The sequence below is a fragment of the Mesoplodon mirus genome (assembly GCF_964341445.2).
Source record: "Mesoplodon mirus genome assembly, chromosome: 7".
In the NCBI taxonomy this organism is placed as follows: Eukaryota; Metazoa; Chordata; class Mammalia; order Artiodactyla; family Ziphiidae; genus Mesoplodon; species Mesoplodon mirus.
In genome coordinates this window covers 25,287,144-25,315,086 of record NC_138983.1, presented here as the reverse complement: position 1 = coordinate 25,315,086, position 27,943 = coordinate 25,287,144, and the positions used below count along the sequence as shown (strand labels likewise).

The 27,943-nt window shown below is 52.2% G+C and overlaps 1 protein-coding gene across 2 annotated transcripts in view; it reads right to left on the bottom strand.

Annotated features, from left to right (window-relative positions):
* The window catches only part of ABTB2 (ankyrin repeat and BTB domain containing 2), a 183,666-nt gene that overhangs the window by 19,938 nt on the left and 135,785 nt on the right, over positions 1–27,943 (bottom strand). For both annotated transcript variants that reach the window (XM_082626540.1, XM_082626541.1), the window contains exons 3-5: positions 22,524–22,737; positions 1,769–1,921; positions 13–178 (exon numbers count right to left, since the gene is read on the bottom strand). In XM_082626540.1, the coding sequence (XP_082482666.1) occupies positions 13–178; positions 1,769–1,921; positions 22,524–22,737 (533 nt within the window). The remainder of the gene's footprint in view (positions 1–12; positions 179–1,768; positions 1,922–22,523; positions 22,738–27,943) is intronic.

The window sequence follows — 27,943 nt, the reverse complement described above, 5'->3', positions numbered from 1 at the left end:
CTCAGAACGCACCTGGTCGTCCATGGTGTTCACCCCGTCAGGACCTAGGGCCTCGATCGCCTGGCTGATGAGGTCCGTCCTCCCACAGTTGAGCATGCGGAAACCCAGGTCCTGGTTGAATTTTTCAGTAGCCGCTCGGGCATCCAGCCTCCGGAAGGAACTGAAACAGCATTCGGGTCTGCGCAGAAGAGACCGGGGTGTGTGAGCACGGCTCTTCCTGCTAGGACATGGCCTCCCTATGACAGGTGACACAACTCTGCTGGGCTGATGTGTGGTGTGAGGATGAGGCTGGCGGGGGAGGACTGGGAATTATTATCTAATCGGCAGTGACTGGCCTTGTCACGCTCGGTGACAGGAAGAGCACGTACGTCGGCTGTTCTACAAACACATTAAAGACGTGCTCTGAGCTCTTGGGACCTGTCAGTTGTCGGAGACAAAGTTCCCATCTAACATAATCTCTCAGGGGACTGTTCTGAGGAGGAAGAAGCTCCAGCTTTCTGGACTTGGGCCACAGCTCTCGGCCGTACAGTTTCTGCACAGAGAAGGCGCACTCTCACTCCTCAGTCGTCGAGGCCGAGCTCCAGTTCTTGCCTCTCCACCCTCTCCCCTCGGCGCTTCCTGGTGAGGCCCCGAAGCACCAAAGAGACGGCAGAGAGTGGCCCAGACTCCCATTGCAGCCAAGCCATCCTACCAAGGAGAGTCACAGATAAAACCTGCGTCTGCAGAGGGCACACCGCAAGCTTCCAATAGGTGGCTTCAGCCTGGAGTCGTGATTAGGCCAAAGAGTAAAAAGTACATGCCACAGAACAAGGTCCTGGCATTTGCAATGGAGACAGAAGAAGACAAAAAAAAAAAAAAAGCAAGCCTCTTCCAGGTCAAGCATGGCCAGAGGAACGCTTCTCTGAAACAACTTCAGGAGGCCAGTCCAATACAAGAGAGGCACATTGGGAAGGTAACTAGGAGCCCAGGCTTGGGGCCATATGGGCCTGGGTTCAAATTCGGGCATGGTCACGTTGCTAGCTGAGTATCTCTGGGCAAGTTACTGTTCCTCCTGACCCTCAGCTTCTCCATCTGAAACATGAGCATTAAAGCCCCTTCTTCTCTGAGGTTGTCACAAGGACTGAGAAAATGCACGTAAAAAGGAAGGGCTCAGGGCTTCCCTGGTGGCGCAGTGGTTGAGAGTCCGCCTGCCGGTGCAGGGGACACGGGTTTGTGCCTGGGTCCGGGAAGATCCCACATGCCGCGGAGTGGCTGGGCCCGTGAGCCATGGCCGCTGAGCCTGCGCGTCCGGAGCCTGTGCTCCGCAACGGGAGAGGCCACAACAATGAGAGGCCCGCGTACGGCAAAAAAAAAAAAAAAAGAAAAAAAAAGAAAAAGAAAAAAGGAAGGGCTCAGAACCGGCCTGCACCTAGGAAGTGCTCCAGAAAACGGTGGCAACCGCAGGAAGGGGGGCCCACTTCTGCTGCATACCCCCAAATGGCCCGAAGAGTCAGACTGCGAAAGCTCTCCCACCCAAATCCGAATGGGAGTCTGCTCTGCGGGCCCGACCCGTGGCTGCCGAGGATGCATCCGAGGGCAGCCAAGGTCCAGAACACATCAGTTCTAACAGGTGGGCTTGTGCAGAGAGCACCTCAGCGCAGCTCGAACGAACCGAACCGGCTGCAGCCCCTGCCTGCTGCCCGCTCCCGACCCAGGAGGAGGAGGGAGCAGCGACCGGGGGCTGGGCATGGAGACGCTCCCCCCACCCCCCGCCTCCCTGGTTCCGTACTTGAGCTGCCGGGGCTCACAGTCCAGGCCGGGCAGCAGCAGCCGGGCCGCCTGCCGGATGTCGCCGCTGTCCACGGTGAGGCCGCGGCGGTGCTCCGCGTAGGTGATGGCCACGCGCATCCACTCCATCAGCGGCGGCAGCAGCATGAAGGGCCTGGGAGGCAGCAGAGGGAGGGGTCAGGCCTGGGCGGGCTGCTCCCCGAAGCACAGAAGGGGACCCCCTTGAGCACCCACTCTCGGGACGGCCGCGGAGGCTGGTCCCCTGTAGCCTTCCGGCTGCGGGCGGTGGAGGGGGCCTGACTCTTCTCCCCACGGAGAGCGCGACCTGCCCCATTCTACAGGAACGCTGTCAGGACCCGGAAGGAATCCCTGTCATGGGCCACGAGCAGAGCCTGAGGGCCTTAGGTGGCCCATCAAGGAAGGGGCTTGCCAGCATGTGGAGCTGGGGACTCCTGTGCCCTCCACAGAATTCAGACGGGGTCTCCCTCCCTGCAGAGGGGAGAGGATGCCTGCCTTCTGGGTGCTGGGGTGCAGAGGGAAGAGTCGAGCAGACCCAGGCTCCAAACCCAGCTGTGCCCCTGCATCACCACAGACAACACCCCGAGGCTGTTTTCTTCTTCACCTGTGAGACGGGGCAGTCCCCACTTCTCAGGATCATCGTGAGGCCACGGGAGACGACACATGGCACACTCCCTGTGTGTGGTGGACAGCCACTCCCTCCTCCACTGACCCCCGGGCTGAGGTGGGCCTATGTCGCTGCCTGTGGCAGGCAGGGTGGCCCCAGGCTGGTGCCCGAGGTCCTCCAGGGAGGACCTGTCCCAGGACCTATGTCACACCCAGAACCCATGGCCACGGTGTGGGGCAGCTAGGAGGAGGCAGGGAGAGACGGTTGGTTCAGCAAGGCCTCTGAGCTACAAACTCAGGGGGCACCAGCGTTCTGGGTGCCAGCAGGAGGCACCATTCACAGGACAGCGACTAGTGCTCCCTGGTGCTGAGCAATACCGTGGTCCTGCCACTCAGGGCCGGTCCCTCCCGGCCCCAGGCCCTGCCGTCCCCACCCCACCAAGCTTGACTCCTGTCCTCCGCCCATTCTGGCCCATCTCCCATGGTGAAGACCTTGGAAGACCACTCCACAGCCCAGCAGACCCCATGCTGTGGAGCGGCCCCGACAGCCGGTCTTGGCTTCATGCCTACCGCCCCCCATGCCCCCTCCACACCCCACTTCACCTGATACCCTGGGATCCTTGTGTGTTAGGCCCTTGCTGTCACCATCTTTCCCCTAGACATACAGAGAGGTACTCTGGCCAGGAAGATGACCTCCATCCTCTCCCCTCAGCTCCTGAGTAAATCAACTGCAGGGAATCACCTAAAGATGCCCTCACATGACTGATCTCAGATCTCAATAGCTTAGGTCATCTTTGAGGTTTGCAAAGTTTCTCTTCTTGAGGGCAAAGGATGCTTTCATTTATTTATTTATTTATTTAAAAAGAGAATCACATGGGATTCTTGAAAGTGGTTCATTTGGAAATTCTTTTGATGTCCCGGTTCTGTCATTTCTGAAAATATTTCTAGGTTTGAGCCATTTCACTGGTGCACTGAGTGTACCGATCGCTATGGTGACAAGGCGGCCACAGGCTGGGAAAGCCTCGTAGCCTTGGCCTTCAAGGATGCCCAGAACCTCACTCAACTTACTTTCCAAGCCTGGCTCACACCTTTCATCAGGACACACCTGACCATCAGGCATTCGTGGTTCTCAAGCCCACCCTTCCCGTTCCCACCTCCTCACAAGAACGAACCAGCTCTCACCTCTGCCCATCCAGATCCTGTTTATCCTTCAAGGCTTAGTTCCAATGCCACATCTTTCTAGAAGCCTTCCCACATCCCTTTTCCAAAGAAAATAATCTCTTCCTTCTCCAAGATCCCTTAGAATTCTATTCCAGAATGAATGCGTCTTATCTTCCTGACTAGATTGTTCCTCTTCAGAACAAGAACGATGCTTTCATCATCTCTGGTTCTCTAAAATATACCCAGCACAGGGCTTCCTGTGGCGCAGTGGTTGAAAGTCCACCTGCCGATGCAGCGGACGCAGGTTCGTGCCCCAGTCCAGGAAGATCCCACATGCCGCCGAGTGGCTGGGCCCGTGAGCCATGGCCGCTGAGCCTGCGCGTCCGGAGCCTGTGCTCCGCAAGCCTGCGCGTTCGGAGCCTGTGCTCCGCAGCGGGAGAGGCCACAACAGTGAGAGGCCCGCGTACCGCACAAAAAAAAAAAAAAAAAAAAAAAAAAAAATATATATATATATATATATATATATATACACACACACACATACCCAGCACAGGTCCTAGACACAACAGATCCTCAATAAACCGAATGACTGCAAGGATGGCTAAGCATCAGGAACGTGGCATAATGCATCCAAGTTATCAGTTCTGGACCAAGTCCTGTTTCTGCCCAGAAAAGAATGGCATATACTTTTCAGAGTCACAACGTGGACTCGTTAGAGTGGGAAGCCAGGACCCTGTTGGGGGGAGCTTGTAGAATCCAGGAAGGAACAACAATCCCTTTGTGAATTACTCCTGTTTCCAAGATCTTCTTTAATTGTGAACGCCCATTTGAATTCCCCCCAAATGTTATTTTGGAATTTTACAATTCTTACACTCCAATGCTACAAGTCAAGCTCAGAGACATACTTCTACATGTCAGTCCTTCTGATCCAAGGGGAAGGTTTTATCTAAACCACCAGCATTGGAGATTGAAGGGTAAACAAAAAGGCAGTTCCTGGATTTGCCAACCATTCTTCCCTATTGTGGCCAACGGCCAAGACAAAGAGCCAAGTGTGGCCACGAACGCTCTAAGCAGCATCTCCCAGCTGCACTACGGGAAATCCAAGAGGGAACTCAGGAAACCATGAAGTCTAATCAGATGGTGTCATGATTCATTCTCCTGCCTTGTGCCTCTTATAACTCGGCACATGAAAAGACGCAGTGTTGATAACAGGTGGGTGGATACTGGGAATTGGTTCATTCAGCCTCCATTTTACCATCCTAGCTGAAGACATGGAAAATTGAAAACTACATTTCCCAGACTTCTTTGCAAATTAGGCTTCACCACTAAGACATAGCTGCATGAGATCTGGTCAGTGGATGTGAGGCAGAGGCCACCTTTGTGTCCCCTTTGCTTGTTTCTGCTAGCAAGCCAACTCGTAAAACATGAGGGATTTTTTTTCCCCCCTACAGAGCATTCCGGTGTCCATTTCCCAACTTCCTGAGTGCTCCAGAGGCAGCCGTACTGCTCTTGAAGGCAAGGGCAGAAACTTCTTGACTCCAGCTTCAATCCTGAATTGCAGTTTCCAGGGTTATCTCAGAGGGAGTAGCCCCCCTGAGAGCAAGTTTTGTATTGTCCTTGGGGTCATTCCTGGAGGTTCAGCCTTGAACCTGCTCCTTGAGTCCTTCCAATGATTCTTTTGGCACCTAATTCCCCGCATTAAATCCCTTCCTGTTTAAAACACCTAAGGTGTTTTCTGTTTCCTGAATTGCACACTGATTAATATTCTCAACATACAAAAATCCTTCAGGGTTAAAATTGTCACTCTGCCTCTGGGGTGGTGGCCGGTGCCCACCTGTCCACAAACAAGGCCATTGCAGCCCCCAAATGACCCCTTCAGGCCTTTCTCCTTGGTCTACCCACCTCCCTGACCTGCGGCCCATAGGAAGGTAAAATGACAAGCAATTCGTGGACTTTCTCAGTAACATCCTTCCCTTGGCCTGTGGGTTCCAGGCTACTATTTCCTTTCTGGTAATTTCACCTAGCCCACTGGGCATGCTGAGAAACTGGCCTGCATTCCTGGACATTCTGGAAAATCCCTATAAAAACTCCCATCTGTACCGGCCATGGCTGCATCCTAACTGTGGAGTGAAAAGGCTCTAGAGGAGCAAAGCTGGGAATGACTGAGTATGCGTCATCCCCAGGGTCTCTCTGCTTGGTTCCCTCCCAGAGAAAAAAGCCTGCTTCCCTCTTCTTGCCTTTTCCCTAGGCTGAGTGTGGCTGCAAGCCACTGACTTTCCCCTTTGCTGGGTCTGGCACCACGGAATAGCGGTTCTCAAGCACTTTGGCCTCAGAATCCCCTTTGTACTCTTACACATTACTGAGGCCCCCAAAGAGCTTTTATTTATGTGTATTGTTCTAGCGCTAATTATTGTATCAGAAATTAAAACAGAGAACTTCAAACATCTCAGAGAACTTCAAACTTCAAACACAAACTCATATCCGGTCAGCCATCAGAGTGATACTATGCTCACATGTCACATAGCTTCTGGAAAACTCCCTGGAAACTTGTGAGAAAATGAGTGAAAAGGCAAATAACACCTTATTATTGTGAGTATAATTTTGACCCTGTGGACTCCTGAGAAGTCTCATTGAGAACCACTGCCTTAGACAAATGTAGTCGATCCCTAAGGCAAGGCCGCTCTCAGGCGTGGGGCTGGGATTCTGTCCCAGTCCAGCCAATTCTAGAATGGTGTGTGCTTTATATGCATGCTCCCGGCCTAAGGATCTGAGGATCCCACACTGGATCCTCACTGGGAGACAGCCCTAGTTTTAGGAAGCAACCAAACTGGCTCTGTAACCTTGGGCAGATCATTACCTTCTTTGGGCCTGTTTTTCTTTTAAAGATGGTGTTAAGTCAGTGGTTTCTAGACAGTTTCCATCATGAGAAACCCTTTTGCTGTTATTTCACAGTCTCCACATGACAACAGCTGTATCTACTATACAGAGGTCAAGAGCATAGGCTCTGGTGGCCGACTGCCCTAGGCTGCAATCCATTGCACTCTCAATGAATTAAATTGTGATCGGGTGCAAGTTATTTTATCTCCCTTAGCCTCAGTTGCCCCATCAGCAAAATGGGTATAAATAACAGGACCACCTCACAAGATGGTCAGAAGTTATGTACATAAAGGGCTTAGCACAGCATTTGGCATATGGTAAGTTCTTGGTAAAGGTTAACTATTACTACCATTTTAGTGTCTGTCGATAGAGAAAATACATAATAGCAGAAAAGGCTATAGGAATCTGGTCCTATTAAATGCCTCAGCTCCAGCCTTCTTCAAGTCCAGCCAATTCCCTCTCCACACACTCCAACCCTCCAGCAAGTATAAACATGTAAAGCTTGCAGAAGCCTGCCAGCGAGCTGCCCACCACCCACTCATAAAACAGAGCAACAAACACAACCACTGTGTGGAGTGTGATCTGGAGACCGTTTCTGGCAGTGCAGGCCCTGGGCCTTGGCTGTCAAGAACCTTGAAGAGGGGAAGGGACAACGACAACACAGACCCAGGGGCCACGGGGTCAGAAACATGCGAGGTGGTGACGGGGTGCGCACGGGATGACTGTGAGGGACCTGCCGCCCCTAAATGCCGCTGGCGGCCTAACCAACCTCAGAAACACCACACACGTGTGCATGCACACACACACACACACACACACACGCATGCAAGCGCATCCGCATCCGGTCAGGCTGCTACCGTGACAAACAAAGCCACTTAAAAGGGTCACCGACTGGGAGCATTTGTCTTTGTGTGCATAAAATAGCAACTAATGTCACGTGGGGGAGGTGTAAAATACACCAAAGAAAACGGGTCTTTAACAGGAAGGGGGGTGAAGAGGAGGAAATAGAGACCCGGGGAGGCCGAGCATCTCACCCAAGGTCACAGAGCCCTTCAGCAGCAACAGGGGGCCCAGCCCCATGTGTCATGACTCAGTTTCTCTTCCTCTCTCTTTAATCATACAGATGAGCCTGAGAATATCAAGCCAATGGGCTCACAAGGCCCTTCAATAGGACCAGGCCTGCAAAAGCCATTTTTCCCCGTTAAAAAAATGAAAGAGAATAAACTTCTTAAGGCCTTGGTTTTAAGAGGTCCCTGCAGCTTGGGGAAAAACAAAAACCTCTGCCCCACTCAGCAAGCATATGATTTATTGGGATTACAGTCCTATAAGCAGTGTCTTAACAACATGAAACAGGAAACGCCTCCAATTTCCAGCTCAAAGCAGGCTCTGTTCTTCCTTGAGGTGGGCAGGGGCCTTGGGGAGAGAGTCAGGTTGGTAGCTGGGGCACAAGCCTGGAACTGGAGGCCCAGGCGTGAGAAGGCCTTGTGCCTCTGTCCCCAGCTGGCAGGCCAAGTCTGGGGCCAGCAGGTATGTCCCCTCTGCGCCCACCCACAAGGACTGGGTTCAAATACTCAGGCAGGCAGATCTGGGAGGTGCCCACTGGCTGGGCAGGGCCTCGAGACCTGGCCTGAGCTCAGCCCTGGGAAACCGGGCTGTGGTTTCTTAACTTCCACCGTTGGCTGGGAGGACACAGGACTCTGGGGCGCGGGCCTGGCTGGGAGGGTCTGGGGAGGCCCATGATGCCTTAGAGCCTACCCTGCCTGTGAGCACCCTTAGTCTAGGAAAGGAATCTCACAGGGACCAGCTACACAGCTGCAGGTGATGGTCAAGGGAGGGGGTAGCCAGAATGTCTCCCACCTTCAGCCCTAAATTCTTGCACCGACTCTGCCCCACCTTCAGTGGGAACCACTGCTGAGCACTGGCGTTGAATGGGGTGACCTTTCCCCCGAATCCATCCTTCTCACGGACCTTGCTGAGAAGCACGCCGCTTCCACGCCCTAACCTGCTGTGCCGCCTGGGCTGGGAGCTGGCAAGTTGGCACCGTCAGGAACCTGAGAAGATGCCAAGCTTTTCCCAATCAAGTGACAGCTCTTCAAGCAGAGACTGCTCTAGGAAGGTCAAGGTCGGCTCTGCGCTGCCAGCTCTGAGGCCCTCACCACAGGTCCCCCAAGATTTCTGGAGGGCCACGGTGGCCGAACACCAAGCCAAGACATCCATGGAGAATGAAGCCAACATCGTCCCAAATGAAGTCAGATTCCACTCCCAGTACACAGGAAGCAATTCTAGTCTGGTTCACATCTTGGACTAATTCCTTTTCTAGAATTGCTTGGTAAACCAGAATGGTTTGGCTCAGCTTGGAGTCAGAGCCCGGCAGGCACCCCTCTTCTGACCCCGGGGCCTATCTCCTCTGGCAGCCCGGCTGCCTCAGACCCTGTAGCTGACCCCTGGCAGAACCTCCACGTGGGGTCAGGTGACTTCTGTTAGAGGCAGGACTTAGGACTTCCTTCTGGGAAATACACTTTTCTTATTAAAACCCATCTGGTACAGATTAGAGGCACTAGAAAAACCCCCAGTTGCTCAGATATGCATATGGATATAAATTTAGATTACAACCAAGTCATGATTAGCTGTGAACGATTTCCCTGCCTCTTCCCATTGGTTGCCCGTCAGGGAACCTAAACATGAGCTGTGGGATGGGAGGCCAATTGGGTAACAATCGGGGCATCCTGGCCTGGCTCCGAGGCATCCAGGAATAACTGGGAAACACAAACAACTAACGTGTACAGAGCATCTGCTAAACACGTGGCACTGTTTTAAGCCCTTTATATCTATTGACTTCTTTCATCCTCATATCTACTTTATGAAACAGGTACTATTATTATCCCCATTGTACGCATGGAGAAACTGAGGGCTGGAGAGGTAAAGTAACTTGCTCCAGGTCACGCACCTAGTAAGTGGCAGAGCTGGGATGTGGTCCCAGGCGGGGTGCACCCCGTGTCCAATCTCTCAAAGAGCATACTCCACTGCCACTTAGCTTAGTAAGTTGGCCCTGGCTTTCCATTTTTCTGGACCTGGACATCTTGGGGATGATGAGCATTAGGCATAGTTAACCATGTAGTCTGTCATCCAAGCTGGATCACTTTTGAGAGGGAAAAGGAGTGCTATTGCCAACAACACTGGGACAGCAGGCATACATGAGAAGTGTCTCAGGCAAACACAAACACCTGGTCACCCTGGCATTAGGCACTGGGGTCAGGCACCTTGCCTGGCTCATGGGTCTCCTCCAGGCAGTGGGAGGTCCTCTCTGCCCACCTGCCCTGAGCCTGGTCCCCATTCTGCCCTCAGCACTGCACCCTCACAGCACTTAGCCCATTTGGTATCATTTTGTTTGTTCTCATTCTTTTTGTCTGCTTTCCCCTCAGGCTATAATTTCTCTGAAGGCAGAGACTGTTCTACTTACTGATGCTGCCCAGCCCCCAGCACAGAAGCCCATGTTAGAAACTCAACCTTTGAATTCAGAAATGCATAGCCCAGGGAATTCCCTGGCGGTCCAGTGGTTAGGGCTCCATGCTCTCACTGCCAAGGGCCTGGGTTCAATCCCTGGTTGGGGAAATAAGATCCTGCAAGCTGCGCGGTATGGCCAAAAAAAAAAAAAAAAAAGAACAGAAAACAGAAATGCATAGAACGTTTCTCACTCCTAGAGGTAAAGCCCTCTGGCTGCTAACATGTTCTCAGGGGTCCGCTCTTACTCCAGAACTCTCTGCAGGTCTCCCGAGCTCTAAGTCAGGTAGATGAGCTCCTGAAATGGGGAAGTGCTTCGTCTTCCATTCTTGGAGGCTTGGGCTGGCTTGGGTATTAACAAGTGGTTCTCTTCAGAAAAAAAGGAAATATTTCCCTGATAAAAAGATAAGCATTCCACAGGAGAATTATCTACCCAGGAACAGCTTCCTGGGGGAGCTTGGCTGACTGGGGCTAAGGTGGTTTCTGGGAGGGCAGCTAGGATGGCACGTGGAGCCGTCTCAGGGAGGGGACGGCAGGTGTGGTTCGGCAGATGTCCATGTGGCCTTGAGCCGTGATGGAGGGGACACGGCCATCTGTCTTTGGTAACTGGGCCTGACTCCAGGGTGGCCTCTTATGTGGGTGGGATGGTACAGATTTCACTGGAGACTGCATGCGGGCACCACCCCTCCACCCTCTCCCCTACAGCAGGGAGGGCTCTGAGTGCTGCAAGGGCCAGGGCATCTATCTGGCCCATTTCTCAGGCCAAGGCTTCCTTGTGTGGGGGCCTGGCCGGCAGGCGGCCTAACTGGCAGGTGGCTGGCAAAACAGGCCAGAGTATCGCTGTTTCCCACACAAGTGGAATGGAGCCGGGTGAGAAAGCAGGCCTCCCTCTCTCCGCTTGGCTGGGGTGTGGCTCCCTTGGCCTCCCGGCTGCACCTTACCTTCGGGGCTCACTGCTGCATGGAGATGCAAGAGACTCAGAATCACCCAGGCTCGGCGTCTGTGATGGCTGACAAGAGACCACAGCTCTTTCACCCTGTGGAAGCCAGACAGTCAAGGGCCTCCAACCTGTTCAAACACACGCCCCTTCTTTTGAACACACGCTTTCAGAATCATGGTGAGGGCACTGCCACCAGCGATTGGCCTCTGCCAGCAAGTCAGCTTGGGAGGACCCTACGGCTTAGCTCTCCTGCTTCACTGACCCAACAGGCAGCTGCTGGGCAGTGGGCCAGGGGTGGGGTCATTTATTTAGAGTCTCTGAATAGGTGTTCCTGTCCGGATTCAGCTGAGTATTCTCACACAGCACCCGCCTTCCCTACCCACCCCACAGTCTAAGGCAGAAAGGTGACCCATTCACACCGTCAGGTAAAGAGTTTCCAGAAACTTCCAGAAGGAGGTAGAGGCACGGGGCTCTTGAGGCCTGGCAGAGATGCACGTGTGCAAGGTGGAGATTCCCGACTGGCAGCTAGTGGCTTTGACCTGAGCTGGAGACGGCGGTGCACTCTAACCCAGCCAGAGGAAAAGGCTCCCAGCACTTGACCCTGCTTTCTGCACCCACGGCCCAACTGCAGCCTCAGGGGAGATGCTGGCACTGGCTTCTGAGCAGCAAAACCACATTGCTAAGATTTGCTGAGAGCCTACTACGTGCCAGGTAAGCAAGAGGCCATTCTGAAAACATTACCCTCTAACACAGCCATCCTGCAACGGTGTTTTACAAATGTGGAAAACAAGGCTTTGAGAGGTTTGGACACACGTCTGAGGTCACATAGCTAGCCAATGGCAATCTGTCTGGCTCTAAAAAGAGAGATTCCGAGGTCCTTCCTGAGACCAAACTGCCATACGCAAAGTGCTCTGAGCCTGCTGGCTGGTGGAGAACTGGAAGGCAGGGCATGAAGGAGAAAAGAGTCGCCCCATTGCGCCCACTGCCCCATTCTGACCAACTCCAGCCTCCGTGCCCACAGCCTCCTCAGTCCTGAAGGCAGCAGGGAACGGGGTGCTGGGCTGGGCCCCAAAGGGACACTCCGGACCCCTTGAGAGCTTTCTTCCCCCAAATCTCAAATATTAAAGCAGCAAAGGAAGCGGCTGTCAGAGGCAGTTGGTCTTGAGGGAGGAGGGAAATCTGGGGAGCCGGCTGGCAGGCAAGTAGGAGCAGGCCAGAAACCAGCCCAGCTGGACTCCAGACATTGCCCGAACGCCTATCCTGGCCCATCCTCGGCGTCTGCAAAGTCCACAGCTCAGCCTAGGAAGCCGCCTTCTGTAAGAAAGCAAACTCCATTCCCTTGACTTGGGACTTCCCAGCACCCCGGCGCCCTCTGGGAGACAAAGGGCATTGTGGCGGCCCGTGACGAAAACACCCCTGGGGCTGGCAGTTCCCAGTCTTCTTCTTCTCTTTGGGGACCGGGAGGGCGCAACAATGGGACAGGAAATCACACGCAACAGGCAGCCCCGGGGGCATTTGTCAACAGCTGGGTCGGGATCCTGTTCTTTCTCCAGCCCCTGTTATCTGGCACTGCCACTTCGTCTGTCCCCCATCCCTGGCTCACTCCTTCTCGGATGCTGGACAGATTCCCACCCTCTCTGGCCACCCAGAGCCAGCGAACTCAAGCCTGTGGGGGAAGAGGCCCTGAGTGGTTGAGAGCGAGCAGCCCAAGTCACACTGGGCAGGAGGTGCTGATGGAGACCGATTCCCAGGGTCTTCCTCTCTCCCCCAGGAGGCGGGGGGGGAGGTCTCACCCCCCTCCGCTGACACTGTGAATTCACTGCCTTCTTATGGTTGGACCTCCCTGCCTGAGCTCAGATTTGTCTGTTCCTAGCTGTGACCTTGGGTGCCCCTCTTACCCTGTCAAGGCCTCAGTCTGCTCTTCTGTAAATGGGAGTGGAAACGGCTTCCTCTGAGAGCTTGTGAAGATGTGCTAGAGAGTTGTGTGTTTAAAGTGCTTTATAAACTGTAAAGATTTGTCCAGATGCTTCTAACCCATGTAAACATAAATCAGGTCATATCACTCCCATGCTTAACACTCAGCGATGGCAGCCTGTCTTGTGCAGGCACTGTGGCCAAACCAGCAAGTGAGGGGCCAGGGGCACGACTGCACTTCAGAGTGCTTGACTTGCTGCTCGGTCTTTGAACCAATGGGTGGATGAAATCCAGTTTTTAGCGTTCTTTGAGATTCTCGGGTGGTGGGTTGCGATAAATCCAAAGTCTGTACATATCTCTGTTCAAAACTGTCTTCACTGAATTAAACCTTTGGACCATCTGGTCTACCTCATCTTCTCTGTCATTTGCCTGGTTCCCTGGCTACAGTCAGGGGTGGGTTAAGAGGGAATTAAGGGCAGCGATTGAAGGAGGTATATATGAGGGGGAAAGAAAACATGCACTCTGAGTAGATGTGATTTTTAAATTCACCATTGTTTTGGGTTATTTATGCATTAAACATGATTTAGTTATTTGAGTCCCTTCACAGGTTTATGAAAACAGTAATTATACTGATAATCGCAGCCATCACATATGAAGAGCTTACTCTGTGCTAAGTCCTTTCAATGGATTACCTCATTTGATCCCTGTAAAAACCTATGTAAGTAGATCAAGCCATTTTCCATTAAAAGCTGGGGAAACTGAGGCCTGAGAAATTAACTTGCCCGTAGTTACACAGCTAGTAAGCGAGAGAGCAGAGACCCCACAGATGGTCTTTCTGACTCCAAAAGTCCAACCTTTAGGCTCTATAGCCTATTTCACTAACCAAACAAAATATTTAACTGCCTACTCTGCACCAGGGAATGTTCTATGTGCTGGAGTCACAGTGGTAACCCCGGACCCACAGTGCCTGCCTTCTAGAGGGGTGAGGAGGAGGCAGAAAGGGAAGTCAACAAATTCACAGACAAGGTAACTTCAGACAGAGGAGGGTGCTCGGAAGGAAATAAAAAGCAGATAAGAGGATGGAGAATGACTGGGGGTGGGGGGGACAGCTCTCTCGGTTTACGGCAGACCACAGACGAGTCACTTCAGAGGTCACTGGATGCACCAGCCTGGGAAACACATGGAAACAAGTACTTAATTCACCCGATAGCTATTTTTATTTCTTTTGCTTCCATTTTGGGTAAGCAGATGGAAATTCAATGCACAAAAGGGGGGAGTGGAAAGAGAGAAAAGAGCTTAACATTGCAAATCTGCTTGAAATGGTATTTAAGGGAACCACAAGTCAGGAGCATAAAGCCACCAGTGCCATCATCTCTATTATTTGATAAGAAAACACTTTCGCAAGCCGAGCAAAAGATTAACGAGCCCACTTCTTCAGACTGAACGCACAGCCTATCCGCGGGCCCCTCCCTTTTATGTAAAGTGCTCATCTGAGGGGAAACATCCGCCTCCTGCATCTGGACTGGAACAAAGAGAGGCCTCTCTCTGCTGTGTACTTCATGTGTGTTGGGGGCCCTGCCCCAGAACTTGGGGGGCCCCCAGGAAGTAGGCACTGCTTAGATTTTCACTCTACACAGGAGGAAACTGTGGCTTGGAAGGTAGGGAGACGTGTTCAGATCACACAGCTGGAGGAGGCGGCGCTGGTTTGACCCTCACGCACGGGCACCTCTAAGGATGCAGGTCTCCACAGGAAAACCACTCAGGCGCCACCTAGGAGCATTTGCCTAGATAAACAACAACCACTGATGATTTAAAAAAAAAAAAACCACAACCTATTCTGTGTTTTAAAAATGTACATGAAATGTAGATTTCATGACATATTTCATATGTCATGAAATATGCACTTTGAAGCAACAAAATCCCTCTGCGACTTCTGTTGCCAATGTCACCCCACCTGTCCCAGTGTCTTGTGGCTGTTCTTTAAGGCCCAGTTAAAACCCCAGTCTGTTCTGACACTACCTCCCCAAAGACTCCAGTCTTCTCCAAGATCCTCTGGGCTATGAGGATGAGGATGAGGATGAAGATGAAGAAGATGATGACTGACACATACTGTGTGCCAGGCACTGTGCTTTGCATATATTAACTCAATCCCCATGACACCCCTACGAGGTTGGCACTGTTAGTCCTGTGTTAAGAAGAAACTGAGGCATACAGGCTAAACGACGGAGGCCACCAGCTTGTACATGGCAGAGCTGGGATTGAATCCCGGCCAGTGTCAGGGCCTGAGGGCTGACCTCATGCAGTATCATACAACCAAGCTTCTTCTTACATTGCCTGGTGCTTTGTGCTCATTTTTTCCCTCTATCTTGTTTTTGCCTCTCGTATTAGTCAGGAGACTCAATCACATAAGGCATTCCATAATTCCCTTATATCCCTTCCCTGCTGATCAACAGAAGTACAGTGAGAAATGTGAGTTAATTAGTGAAGCACTTAAGATGGTATCTGTCACTTAATATGTGCTCTATAATGCTAGCTGTAATTAGCAGGAGTGTTTGTAAGTAGGAATAATATTAGGAGTTGCATTATTAACTATTATTATTGGTAGTGGCACTGGTTATATTGGTAATATCAATAGTAGTAGTGGTAATTGTATTAGCTGTAGTCATATTACTAACCCACATGCTGCTTGAGAACCCAGTCAGAATGGCCATCATCAAAAAATCTAGAAACAATAAATGCGGGAGAGGGTGTGGAGAAAAGGGAACACTCTTGCACTGTTGGTGGGAATGTGAATTGATGCAGCCACTATGGAGAACAGTATGGAGGTTCCTTAAAAAACTAAAAATAGAACTACCATATGACCCAGCAATCCCACTACTGGGCATATACCCTGAGAAAACCATAATTCAGAAAATGTCATGTACCAAAATGTTCACTGTAGCTCTATTTACAATAGCCAGGAGATGGAAACAACCTAAGTGTCCATCATCGGATGAATGGATAAAGAAGATGTGGCACATATATACAATGGAATATTACCATAAAAAGAAACGAAATTGAGCTATTTGTAATGAGGTGGATGGACCTAGAATCTGTCATACAGAGTGAAGTAAGTCAGAAAGAGAAAGACAAATACCGTATGCTAACACATATATATGGAATTTAAGAAAAAAAAAATGTCATGAAGAACCTAGGGGTAAGACAGGAATAAAGACACAGACCTACTAGAGAATGGACTTGAGGATATGGGGAGGGGAAAGGGTAAGCTGTGACAAAGTGAGAGAGAGGCATGGACATATATACACTACCAAACGTAAGGTAGATAGATAGTGGGAAGCAGCCGCATAGCACAGGGAGATCAGCTTGGTGCTTTGTGACCGCCTAGAGGGGTGGGATAGGGAGGGTGGGAGGGAGGGAGACGCAAGAGGGAAGAGATATGGGAACATATGTATATGTATAATTGATTCACTTTGTTATAAGCAGAAACTAACACACCATTGTAAAGCAATTATACTCCAATAAAGATGTGAAAAAAAAAAACCATCATCCTACGTCAATGAAGAAAGACTTCTCGGCGCCAACCGTCACCTAAGCATGTTTATGATCATTTTAGTAACGAGGGGAGCGGGGGGTGGGGCTGGGGGATAACAGCCACCATTTATGAGCACTTTTAGGTGCCAGGCACTGAGCTAAGTGTTTGACCGCATTATCTCATTTAACCCGAGTAGCATCTTATTATCTTCACTGTTTTACCGCTGAGGAAACTGAGGCCTAGAAAGATGGGCTGATGTGTCACACTGCTAGGTGGCAGAGAGGGCACCTCCGGGATGACCCAAGAGGCTGGTGGAACCCTCTGACCCTTGGGCAGTACCTGAGGTCGTGGTATGGACTTCAGGTGGAGTGGGTAAGACCCCTACGGGCTGGCACCTTTGCCAACTCCAGTTTTTCTGAGTTCTGTCCACATGCTTGCAGGAACCCTCTTGGCCAGCATGACACGGATCAGGGCAGCCAAGAGATGGGCTGGACACACAGCACCTTCTTCCGGGATCTCACCTGGAAAAGGGCTTTGATCTCAGAGCAAAAATAGCTCCATGGGAACTGGGGACTGATAGGTATCAAAGCAGCACTCTGGGCCACCTGTCTCTCCTGAACCTGCCCAGGGTGCAGGACCACGTACCAGACAGCTCCAGGGCGGATCCTGGTAGAAGTGCCTCTCCTCGCAGCAGCACGGGAAGGGCTTCCTAGCGCCTTCATTCTCAGAGTGGTCCGGGTGCTGAGAGGGGATGTGTGGGGAAAGGGCAAGTGAAAATCAGCCAGTCACAGAAACCCTGAGCAGGCCAGCAGTCCCCAACCTGTTTGGCATCAGGGACCGGTTTCGTGGAAGACAATTTTTTTCCACGGATGGGGGGGCGGGGCGGGGGATGGTTCAGGTGGTAACGCGAGTGGTGGGAAGAGACGGGGAACAGCAGATGAAGCTTTGCTCGCTTGCCCGCCACTCACCTCCTGCTGTGCGGCCAGGTTCCTAACAGGCAGTGGAGCGGCACCAGTCCGCGGCCTGGGGGTTGGGGACCCCTGTCCTGGGCCGCAAGCTCAGCCCTCCCCTAGTCTTGGCCCTGGAGGTCCCAGCTCCCCCGGGCATCGTTCTGGACCGTTTTTCCTTATTCTCCCATTGCTCCTTGCTCTCTCCCCCAGGTCCCACACTCTCTTGCCACGTGGTCTCAGCAAATGCTATTCCTTCTGCCTGATACTAATCATCATAGTAGCTAATACTGAGCACTTACTGTGTCCAGGTACCATTCTAAAAGTGCTACCTACGTTAACTCATCAGCGCTCGCCTTACGGGTGGCTGTGAAGACTAAATGTCAGTTGTCCACAGAACCTGGGCTCTGGAGAGACTAAGTGACAGGTCCAAGGATCTGAGAGTGATAAGTTTGATCTCAAATGCGTGTCCTTGAATCGCAGTGTTCCCCTCAGATCGTGCTCTGCTGGCTGAGAAACAGAACACCAGATGTTTCTAGGTTCCATCCCAAGTCAGACGTTCTTCCTGGCTTAGTGTCCTGAACACCAGCAGGCCCCCAGCCCTTGGACCGAGCTTCCCTCCATGATGGGGCACTGTGCAGGGCTGGGGAGAGGGAAGCAAGGGGGCCAGGGCTTGAAGCTTAAGCAGATGGGCTGGTCTGTGGACAAGGAGCCCACCTTCGTTTCCAGTATTCCCAGATATTCCTCAGGGATCTGGCTTCTCTGCTACTGCTGGCAGCACCGTTCGGTGAGTCTGAGCACCCCAGCTCCCGAGGTTCTGAGGCAGAAAATCAGATTACCCTCTGTCTATCTCAGCCCCCTCTGCATCTCTAGCTGCATCTGTCTCCTTCCGTGTGCTCTGCTGGATGATGTTCTCCTCCAGCAATTTGCTGGCAAGCCGGCAGACCTCCCTCTGCTCCGGCATGTCTACACAGCCTTCCTCCCCACTTCCCCAAACCCCTCATTCCCAGGAGGACGATGTCCTCTGCCCGGATGCTATTTCAGCTACCCATCCCTCTGCCTCCAGGCATGACGAGCAAGGACCACATTTAGCCAGATGTGGCTGTCCATTCTCCTCCAGACCATGGGGGAAGAGGCTCCCCCCATCTCCCTGGGTAACCCTGGATCTCTGACAGCAAGTTCTTTCACTTTCTGAGCTCAGTCCTGGGTGATGACATGCCCTGCAGGGGGGCAGCTGTGACTAATTCTGTGTTTGAGATCCTGCTGGTGCCTGTGATGCAAAGCTGCCGGCAAGAAAGGGATCCTGGGAGGGTGCAGGGAGGCTCCAGCTGCGGGGCTCTCCCAGGGCAGAGGAGAGGCAGGTGGGGCTGGAATGGCCCCAGAGAAAGTGGCCCCAAGGGCCATCACCCACCCAGATTATCTCAGAGCTTTAGGACTGGGTCTCAGCAGCTGGGTGGGAAAGCTGTAGCCTGGCATGGTGAAGGGCGAGGGCTTTCAGGTCAGAGAGACCTGATTCGAATCCTTGCCCAGATACTCAGCAGCTAGGTCCCCCCTGGCCTCGTGCCCTCGTCTGTAAAATGCAGGTAATGCTAACACGCACCTTGCTGATTCGCTGTGGAGCACAAAAGAAACAGAAGTCGGGAGAGCTGCCCTTTAAAAGGAAAAGCTGGGTCTTTTCACATGTGGCATCTCACTCGCCCTCCCTGATGGGTCATCAGCCCTGTTTAACAGATGAGGAGCCTGAGGCGTGGAGGGGCCTGTGTGGGAGGCTGGATCGGAGCCCAGGCCCCTGCTCGAAGCCTGTGCTCTTTTCCCTGCTGCTGCCCGGCTCACTGCAGAAGCACGTTCGACTGCCTTCTCGTGCCTCGCAAAGCTCCCGCTGCTTCTTCAACTCCCTTCTCCCTCCAAACCCAGAGCAGGAGGCCCTGGGGAGAACGGTCCTCACGGAGAGATACTGAGGCCCCACTGACCAGCGCAGACGCAGCTCACGGCGTAGCGGGATGAGCTTCACACAGAGGGTTGAAGGCATGTCCCGCCTGCCCTTTGTCAGCACACTTGTGGTCACACACAACCCCTGTGGCGGGAAAGAAGGGTACTTTCTTCAAAGCGGAAATCTATAAGCACAGACTGGAGTGGCACCGTCAGTGGTGCCACGGGCCAAACCCAAGCCGCCAAACTGAGCTCCTTAGCCCAGGGAGCCGAGGCCGTGGAAGAGGTCCCTTAATCCCCACGGGCCCAGACCTCCCCAAACCATCGAATCCCCAAGCGGAAAGCCTCCAGGCTACAAACCCACCATCATATCTGCAATCACAGGTTCTGTCCAATTCTGGTTGAGGGACCTGACCCCCATGTCCCAGACATGGGACAGAGGGAGGAACGTCAAGGGAATGAAGCGGGGGAGGGGAGAGAAAGAGACAGACAGACATCCCCAGACTCACCAAAGCAAAGCTTTCTCACCCTGGAGCCCTAGCAAACGCCGGCTCCTTGGTGCACAGGAGAGGTTTTCCCCAGGGCTCTGCTGAGGGTATCGGAGTGGCAGTGCCTCGTGAGGACATGCGTCCCAGCCCGCAATGGAAAGGCCAGCCAGGCTCTCCAAGGCCTGCAGGGCCTGCCCTGTCAGAGTGCATCCAAGCACGGGAGGACCCACTCTGCAGCCAGGAACCAGGCCACCAGAGAGCTGCCGGGCTGTCTGTCCCCCTGGGTATTTTTAAGGTGTCCTCCTTTCAGTCCCTCCTTTTTGGGATTCTTTTTTCCTGATGGTGGTTCCAATTTTCCACATGTCTGACACTCTCTTGAAACGATTCGCGGAAAAATGCTTTTGCAACCGACTTCTTTGTGCCACAGACAGTGTGGTTTGTAAATAAGCAGATATCTAAACACGTACTCGTGTATATGTTGTCACTCAAGCTCAGCCATCGCAATCACACAGAGAAAAGCAGCTCGTGTAGCACAGAAACCCTGATGTCATGTTTTAGAGTGTCAGGGGCTGGGAATCTCCCCAGAAGGAAAGCCAGAGGGTGGCCACAAAGACATCCAAGGGGTTTTGGGCACAGCATCCAGAGAAGAGCACCTCCCCGGCCAGCACCACAGCCCGTAGCCACGGTCACAGCCGGAGGGCCAAGCAGCCCAGCCTGGGGCAGCAGGTCCCAGGAAGGCTCCCTGTCCTCCTCTCCCAGCCACCATTGCTTGGGTGACCCAGCCTCAGGCTCAGTCTAGCACCCTTGGGGACCTCACCACTAACAAGCAAACCTCCCCTCCCCATCCCCACCCCTTCCAGATGTTTTCTTGGCCCTTTCTCCCTCCCAGCCAGCTCTGGCAACCACAACAATTTCTCCGCAAAGCAGAAACAGCTGGGGCGTAGAGCCTGTGCTCTGGCCCCAGCTCGCTGCTGGATGCTTCCTTCAGGAAACCCGGGGCCTCCACCTGCTGCCTTCTTGCTCTGTGTCAGGCCCCACCTGCATTCACTGTCCAGCTCCCCAAGAAATGAGACAACGATGGTCTAATAATGATACCGGTGATAATAAAAGCAGTGGTAGCATGTACGGGGAATCTACCGTGTGTGTGTACTGGGCCACTGTTGCTTCACGTCTCTCGTAATGACAGAGGGCATGGCACAGAGGTTATGAGCAGAGCCTATGTGGCCTTGGCAAGTTACTGAATCTCTCTGTGCCTCCACTTACCCATCTGTAAAATGGGGCTGCGAAGAGTACCTATTTCCTGGAAGTATGGGCCCACATGTAAAGTGCTCAGCACGGTGCCTGTCACATGGCAAAGGCCCTATAAACATCGCTGATCATCATCGAATCCTTAAAACTGCTTCATGACTGCCCCATGTTTATAGCTGAGGAAGCTGAGGCTCAGGGAGATTTGGAACCTTGCACAAAGGTTCATGAATGTCAGAGTTGCTGTGCGTGCCCAGGCCACCTGACTCCTGAGTCTCTGAATCCTCTGCTCCCAGCATTTGCCATATGTCCACAGGATTGCCAGTGTTTTCACGACGGCTATTTTTTAATGAGCTGGTATGGGGATCTACCCTTGCATCTTTATCTTTTGTGACTGTGGAGGCCCTGGAGAAGTGGGCCTGGCTGTGAGGACCACACCACTGAGGAGACCCAATGCCTCCCAAAGACAACGGGTGGTGGGGGTGCTGGGAAAGCAGTGGCACTCTCTGGATCAAGGTCTCAGATCTCCCTCCTCTGTGATGGGGCACAGAGACCCCCGGGCTGCTCTCCCCCTCTCCTGGGCCCTGCTGTGAGGTGGAATGTATGCACCCAGGGCTTCCTAAACTGAAGGCGAGTCTCTCCCACTCCCTGGACCTTCAATTACACAACCCTTGACCCCTGTCCATGAGTCGAGCCCATGGACAGACCCTGCCGTGGGTGGCCATGTGGTGGCCTCCAGGTGAAGCTCCTGTTAGCGTATCTACTGGACAAATTATAGAAAACCATCTTCTCTGGGCAGAAAATTGAAAAAAGGTGGCCCTCTGAGTAGACCAATTAGAATGCGCACCCTGTCCTCAGGCTGACATGGCTCCATGTGTGTCCCCCACTCATGCCCCTCACTGCGTCCCCTTGTGCAGTGTACAACCTGTATATCTGTTCTTAGCAGCCCTTTCCCCAGTTGGGAAAGAGCTGCGACCCCGTGGACAGCACTAGACTGGGGGCCAGCAGGCCTGGACCCTGGGGCTATTTACCCACTAACCTGCTGGAGATCAAATAATCTGCCAGAGCCATGACGTTCCCATCTATAAAATGAGTGAACAGGGCAAAATGTGCCTAAGAATTCCTAACAAGAATGATGATAACGGTGATACCATCATCATCAAAAGAGGTGACAGCCACCATTGATGGAGGGCCAGTCACCACCCAGACATTGTCCTAGGTGCTTTTTCTGAGAGCACAAGTTCACTCGATTCTTACTACCACCTTTCTAGGTAGGTGCAAATACCTCATTTTATAAACGAGGCAACTGAATTCCCAAGAGCCCAGGTAGTAAATGCTAGAGCTGTGAGACAGAGGCCAAAGCCCACCTTCTGAGACTCAACGACCCCACACTACAACAGCCCAGGGTGAACACATCCTGCTGCACCCCAGGGACAGGCCTTCATCCGTCTGAATTCGCAGCTGTCGCCCGTGTCAGGCCGCCTCCTCGCAGGCACACAGGCCGGGGCCAGGGCTCTTTTTCCACCTCATCGGTCACTCGGTCAACACACATTGGGTCGCACGGTCCACCGGGTGTGCAGCCCAAGGCAGATCCCTACCGTTCGTTGTTCAGGGCCATCCTCGGGGGGTCCAGGTTGGGGTTCTCCATGGACTCCATCTGTGGACACCGCAGGAAGTAGTAGAGCGTGTGGAGGGCGTCAGGGGACCAAGTGATGGGCTGGGGTGGCTGGCGGGCCTGGCGGGCGGGGCTGGAGCCAGGACCCAGCGGGCGGCGCCCCTGCATGTGGTGCATGGCGCGGGAGACCAGGTCGCCTGGTGGAGGGCAGGCGAGAGGGAGAGAAAAAGGAAAAGTCTGAGTTCAGAGCCCACATTCTCCCAAGGATCCTGCTAGCTAGAGGAGCAGCTAAGCCGGCATGCCTAATTACTATTTACCCAGAGGCAGCAGGTGGAGGTGGACACTGTCACCCAGACACATGATAGCAATTTACATTCCCTTTCACTTCCAGTCCTGCCTTAACAGTTGAACGAAACACTTGGTAGGGGCCCGGCCCCACCAGAACTTACGCTAATACGGTTTCTTTTCCAACATCCCCACTCCTTCCATCACCCCATGGCCCTTCCCCCAGCTCTGACCACAGGAATCTCCCTAGGCCTCTTTTCCCAACCCCCAATTCCTGTGCTAGGCTGCGTGGTGATTCTCCCCCGTGCTGTCTGGTGCAAAGTCCAGGCACTTCTGCAGAAAAGGGACCTCCCTCTCCACGGCCTCAAGGAGAACTCCCACCACCATCCATTATGCTTATTATGTGCTGAGTGTTCAATTTTCTAGAAATAGAATTTAATTTGATCCTTACAAGGCTGGGACCCGAGTAGGATCCCCATTTTGCAGACGAAGAAACTGAGGCTTATCCAGTAAGCAAACATTTACTGACACCATGCATTTCCCTGGTCACAGGGATGTCGCGGTGCCCAGTAAACGGTAGAGTCTAGATTTGAATCCAGGCCTATGTGACTCCAAAGTCCATGAACTGAACTGGGATCCAGGCTGTGGCCTGCACTAATGAAGTCTGCAGGGTCCTCAGGTCCCCGTATCCTGTGCTGTGTTTCTTCCCCAGTTGAGTCTTTTCAATTTCCCACCAGCCCAGGACAGGAAACGTCCCATCATTGTGTGAGGCCACAATGCTGAGAAAGGATGGGTAAAATGGCCCCAGGCACCTGCGGGCCCCTCTTTCTAGGAAAAGTGGCGCCTTCCATTCTTCTCAGGCCTGAGAACTCAGGGGGGCGTCCCCTGTGGGTCAGCTTGCCCCTTACAGATAACCCCTTGGAGAGAAAGCCTCTGGATGAGGCTGAGCTCAAGGAGGGAGAAACGAGCAGGTTTTTAATATGGCAGGTGAAGTGTTGTTCAACGTTCGACAGGACCAATTCATTCACTTATTCTGTTAACCTCCCCTACAGAGCCCGTGGGTCTGGGACTCTATACCACGTGTCCCCGGAGCCCTGCACAGCTTCTACGGCACAACGGGTGCTCGGCAAACATTTGGAGAATGAAAAAGTAGCCTTACACATTCATTTCACTTAAGATACAACTTCTGGTGGGGCTTGACTTGAGCTCGTTAGCTGCCAAGTTCTCCCATGACAGCCACAGCGGCAACGCTTGTTTCCAAGCAGGGACAATGACAGCCCTGGAATTGGAGATCTCCCCCGGGAAAGAGCCCTCCATGCCACCCCCAGGTCCTCACTCCTCTCTACAAAGTGGACTCTGCTCATCCCGCAGTTGTAGCTCAGCTGCCTGGGTGCCTCCTGCCAGACCCCAGGGCCAAGAGGGCTGAGGGCACTGGGTTCCTGATGCCTGGTTCCCATCCCCCAAACTCTAATTTAATTGGTCCGGGGCAGGACCCAGGCGTCCGTATTTTGTGAAAGTTCCCTCAGTGAATCTAATCTCCAGTCAGGTTTGAGAATCACCAGGTAAGCGGATGAGCGCATAGATTCTGGATTCAGACTTGCCTGGCTTCCAATCAGGGCTCTGCTATTTCTATCCCGTGTGTCTTACGTAGTAAGTTACTTATCAAAGCCTTGGTTTCCTTATCTGTAAAATGGAAATAGTCGTTTCTAACCTAAAAATCCTGAGGATTCAAATAAATAACAAACGTAAAGCACTTAACATCATGCTTGGCACAGAGTAAGTGCTTGGTAAAGTTAAATATATCACCATTATTGTTACTGTCTTTTGTTGTTAATCCTCTATCCTACAGGCCACCTCGTGGTACTCTTCCTTCCAGGACCTCTGCCTGCAGTCAAGCACTGCCCCGCATTTCCCAGGACAGGAGGAGTCCAGCCCTGCCCTCGGGCTCCTGGGTAGTAGAAACTGGCATCAACAAGCCCAGGCCAAGCCGTCTCCCAGAAGCTAGTTGTACAGCTAAGTTGGCTGCAATAAGTTGAAATCTGGCTCCTGTTCCTCCAGGTCTAAATGTCATAACTGTTGGCATGACCACAGGACCACAAGGAGGAGAATTCAAAGAGTCCCCGATAGCGTCGAAGAAATCTTGTTGAAATATCATTTCAAAGACTCGACAAGGTAGAAGTCATTACCATTAATTATGTTTAAGATGGTTTCGTTGTTCCTGGTGTAGAACCCTTGGCAGCACATTTCCAGCCAGGATGCAGGCAAGAAAATCGAGGAAGGAATAGGAATACCTCCTAACAGCTCCCTAAAAGGGAAGCCAGGAGCAGAGAGGCCTTCCGAAGGTTCGGGAAACCATGAAGGCAGCAGAATGGTGACTGGAGATGGAGTCCCCGGACACTTTGCTCCAGGCCCAGCTTTGGGCTTCAGTGTCTCTCAAAGACCAAAGAGACAGATGCCTGCAGACAACTCTGATCAGGCATCTAAAAAACTTAAGCTGTGCTGCAAGTCCAGGTTATGGGCAAAGACAGCCAGTTGTTTTGGATGTTCTCCCAGAGGGGTTTTCCTCCCTGCCACCTTCTATTTTCTAGGCTTCAAGATAGACATGAAAAGATAAGACAAAATCTCTAAAAAAAATCTCTTTACAGCCACCCCATAAGGGAGGCATTTCCATTTTACAGACGAGGACACAGGCTACACAAGTTAAGTGATTTGTCCAGTGGCACAAGCAAGACTTGAACTGGGGTCCCTGTGTCCCAAACGAATGTTCTCGACCATTGCGACACTGCTGCTTGAAGTGTGGTCTGCAAACTGGGACAGGTCTGTGAACTGGGACAGGTGTGCAAACTGGTTACTGGTTCAGAAGTTCATTTCAGAAACTGAGAGTGAGCTTGAAAAAACTTCCAGAGCAATCTGACAGAGTGATTTTATGCCTATTTAATCTAATTAATAAAATAAAATGGCTTGCATCTTACCTGTGCTTTATTTCATATTTCTAAACGTTCCTTTTTATTGTATTTTATAAAAGTTTCAGTTTGCAACAAAGCTGGGGGGATACCATCCCTGACCTGCTACCACAGTGAGTTTCAGAAGCTGTGGCCCAACGGGGCTGTGCTCTTGGTTTGGTACAGCTGGGCACTCAGAGCTGCTTCTGAGACATCCTTGTACTTGAGAATCAATTGACCCTAAGCTTGATGAGACCTCAGTCTGAAGCCCGGAAACACCCACAAGTATGGAGAAACAAGCCCTCCCTGCTTGTTAATCATGAGAGCCCTGAGCAGAGGTGCTCCGGCTTCCCTCTGGTCTGTCCAACCTGCATCAGGAGCCATCGGATAAAAAGAGAGTGGGAGGGCCTGGGATTAAGCACTGTCTCCAAAATGAGGCCCATACCATCTGGCTGCCTTTGAAAAGAAGTGTTTTGTTTATTTCTTATTCCCTTCCATTTACCTTCTCATAGGTAGAGAGGGACAGAGGAAAATACAAGTGCCTGAGCTCCCTATGCAGATGGACCTGATACAAGAATGAGACTTCTTGACCTACCTGGCAGGCTGGTCCTGGCCAGGTGCAGGGAGAGAGTGGGTGCTAAAGCCGGGCTAAACTCTAAGGTACGAGGTGCTCAGCACCAAGTATCACTAGCCTCATTAAGCTCTTTAGTCTTGAAGAGAAAAACTGCAATATCTGCCTCCACCTTCACCTCCTCCTTCCTTCACAATGATTAGCAAAAACCCTGGTTTCAGAGCGAGGGAGCTCGGGCATCTTGGCGCATGACACAGCCTGCTGGGTTGTCAGTGAAAGATGCTCTGGGGATCCTTCTTCCCTTTGGTCTGAGGAGTGGTGAGCCAGGATGGGGACCAATCCTAGGTGGGTTTTAGGAGGCAAAAACTGGACGATAGAGAACTTATTCTTACTTACACACACACACACACACACACACACACACACACACACACACAATACACAGCTCAGGTTCTGTTCTCCTCTCTAGCGATACGTACACCAGGGGATACAACAGAGAAAGTCTCCATTCTCATGAAGCTGAAGTTCTAATCACATGAGAAAGATGATCAACTATTCACAAGTAAATATATAATAAATGCCAAGTATCCATTAGTGCTTTGAATAAACCAAAGCCATAGATGGGAGACAGAGAACGAGGGTGGGACCCTTAATCTCTGCAGGGTGCTCAGGGAAGGCCTGTCTAGTAAGTGTTATTGGGCAGAGACCTTAAGAACGTGCCATATTTGGACAACTGGAGGAAAAGGTCACAGGCAGAGGAACAACTAGTTCGAAGGCCCTGGGGTGGGAGGATCTTAGCCAGGAGGCCAGGGTGGCTGGAGCACAGTCAACAAGAGAAGAATAGAAGACGAGGAAGGCAGATCATATGTTCAATCCCGGACTTCACTGAGTGGGTTGGGAAGCCGTGGGGGTAACTGAGAGGATATTGAGCAGATGAGTGACATAATACAATTTGGGTTTTAAATATCCCTGGTTTGGCCCGAGTTGGTAGCCCTGGAAGTGGTGAGAGGGGCAAACTTATACTTGGGATAGTCTTAGAAGGTAGAACTGATTGGACTTGGTCCCTGGGCTGAATGGTAAGGACAAGCCCTTCCCCTGAGGGAAGTTTCTGAATGCTCGCCTTGTGCCTGACTGTGGATTGTAATGGGCACAGAGACCACTACGACAAAAGGCTCTATGATAAAAGTCAAGATCAGATTCCGATCTTGTTTATGTATGTATGTATGTATGTATGTATGTATGTATGTATGTATGTATGTATGGCTGCAATGGGTCTTTGTTGCTGCACACGGGCTTTCTCTAGCTGCTGCAAGTGGGGGCTACTCTTCGTTGCAGTGCACGGGCTTCTCATTGCGGGGGCTTCTCTTGTCGCGGAGCACGGGCTCTAGGTGCACGGGCTTCAGTAGTTGTGGCACATGGGCTCAACAGTTGTGGCTCGCGGGCTCTAGAGCACAGGCTCAGTAGCTGTGGTGCACGGGCTTAGTTGCTCCGCGGCATGTGGGATCTTCCTGGACCAGGGCTCGAACCTGTGTCCCCTGCATTGGTAGGTGGATTCTTAACCACTGTGCCAGCAGCGAAGTCCCCAGATTCCGATCTTGACCTCAG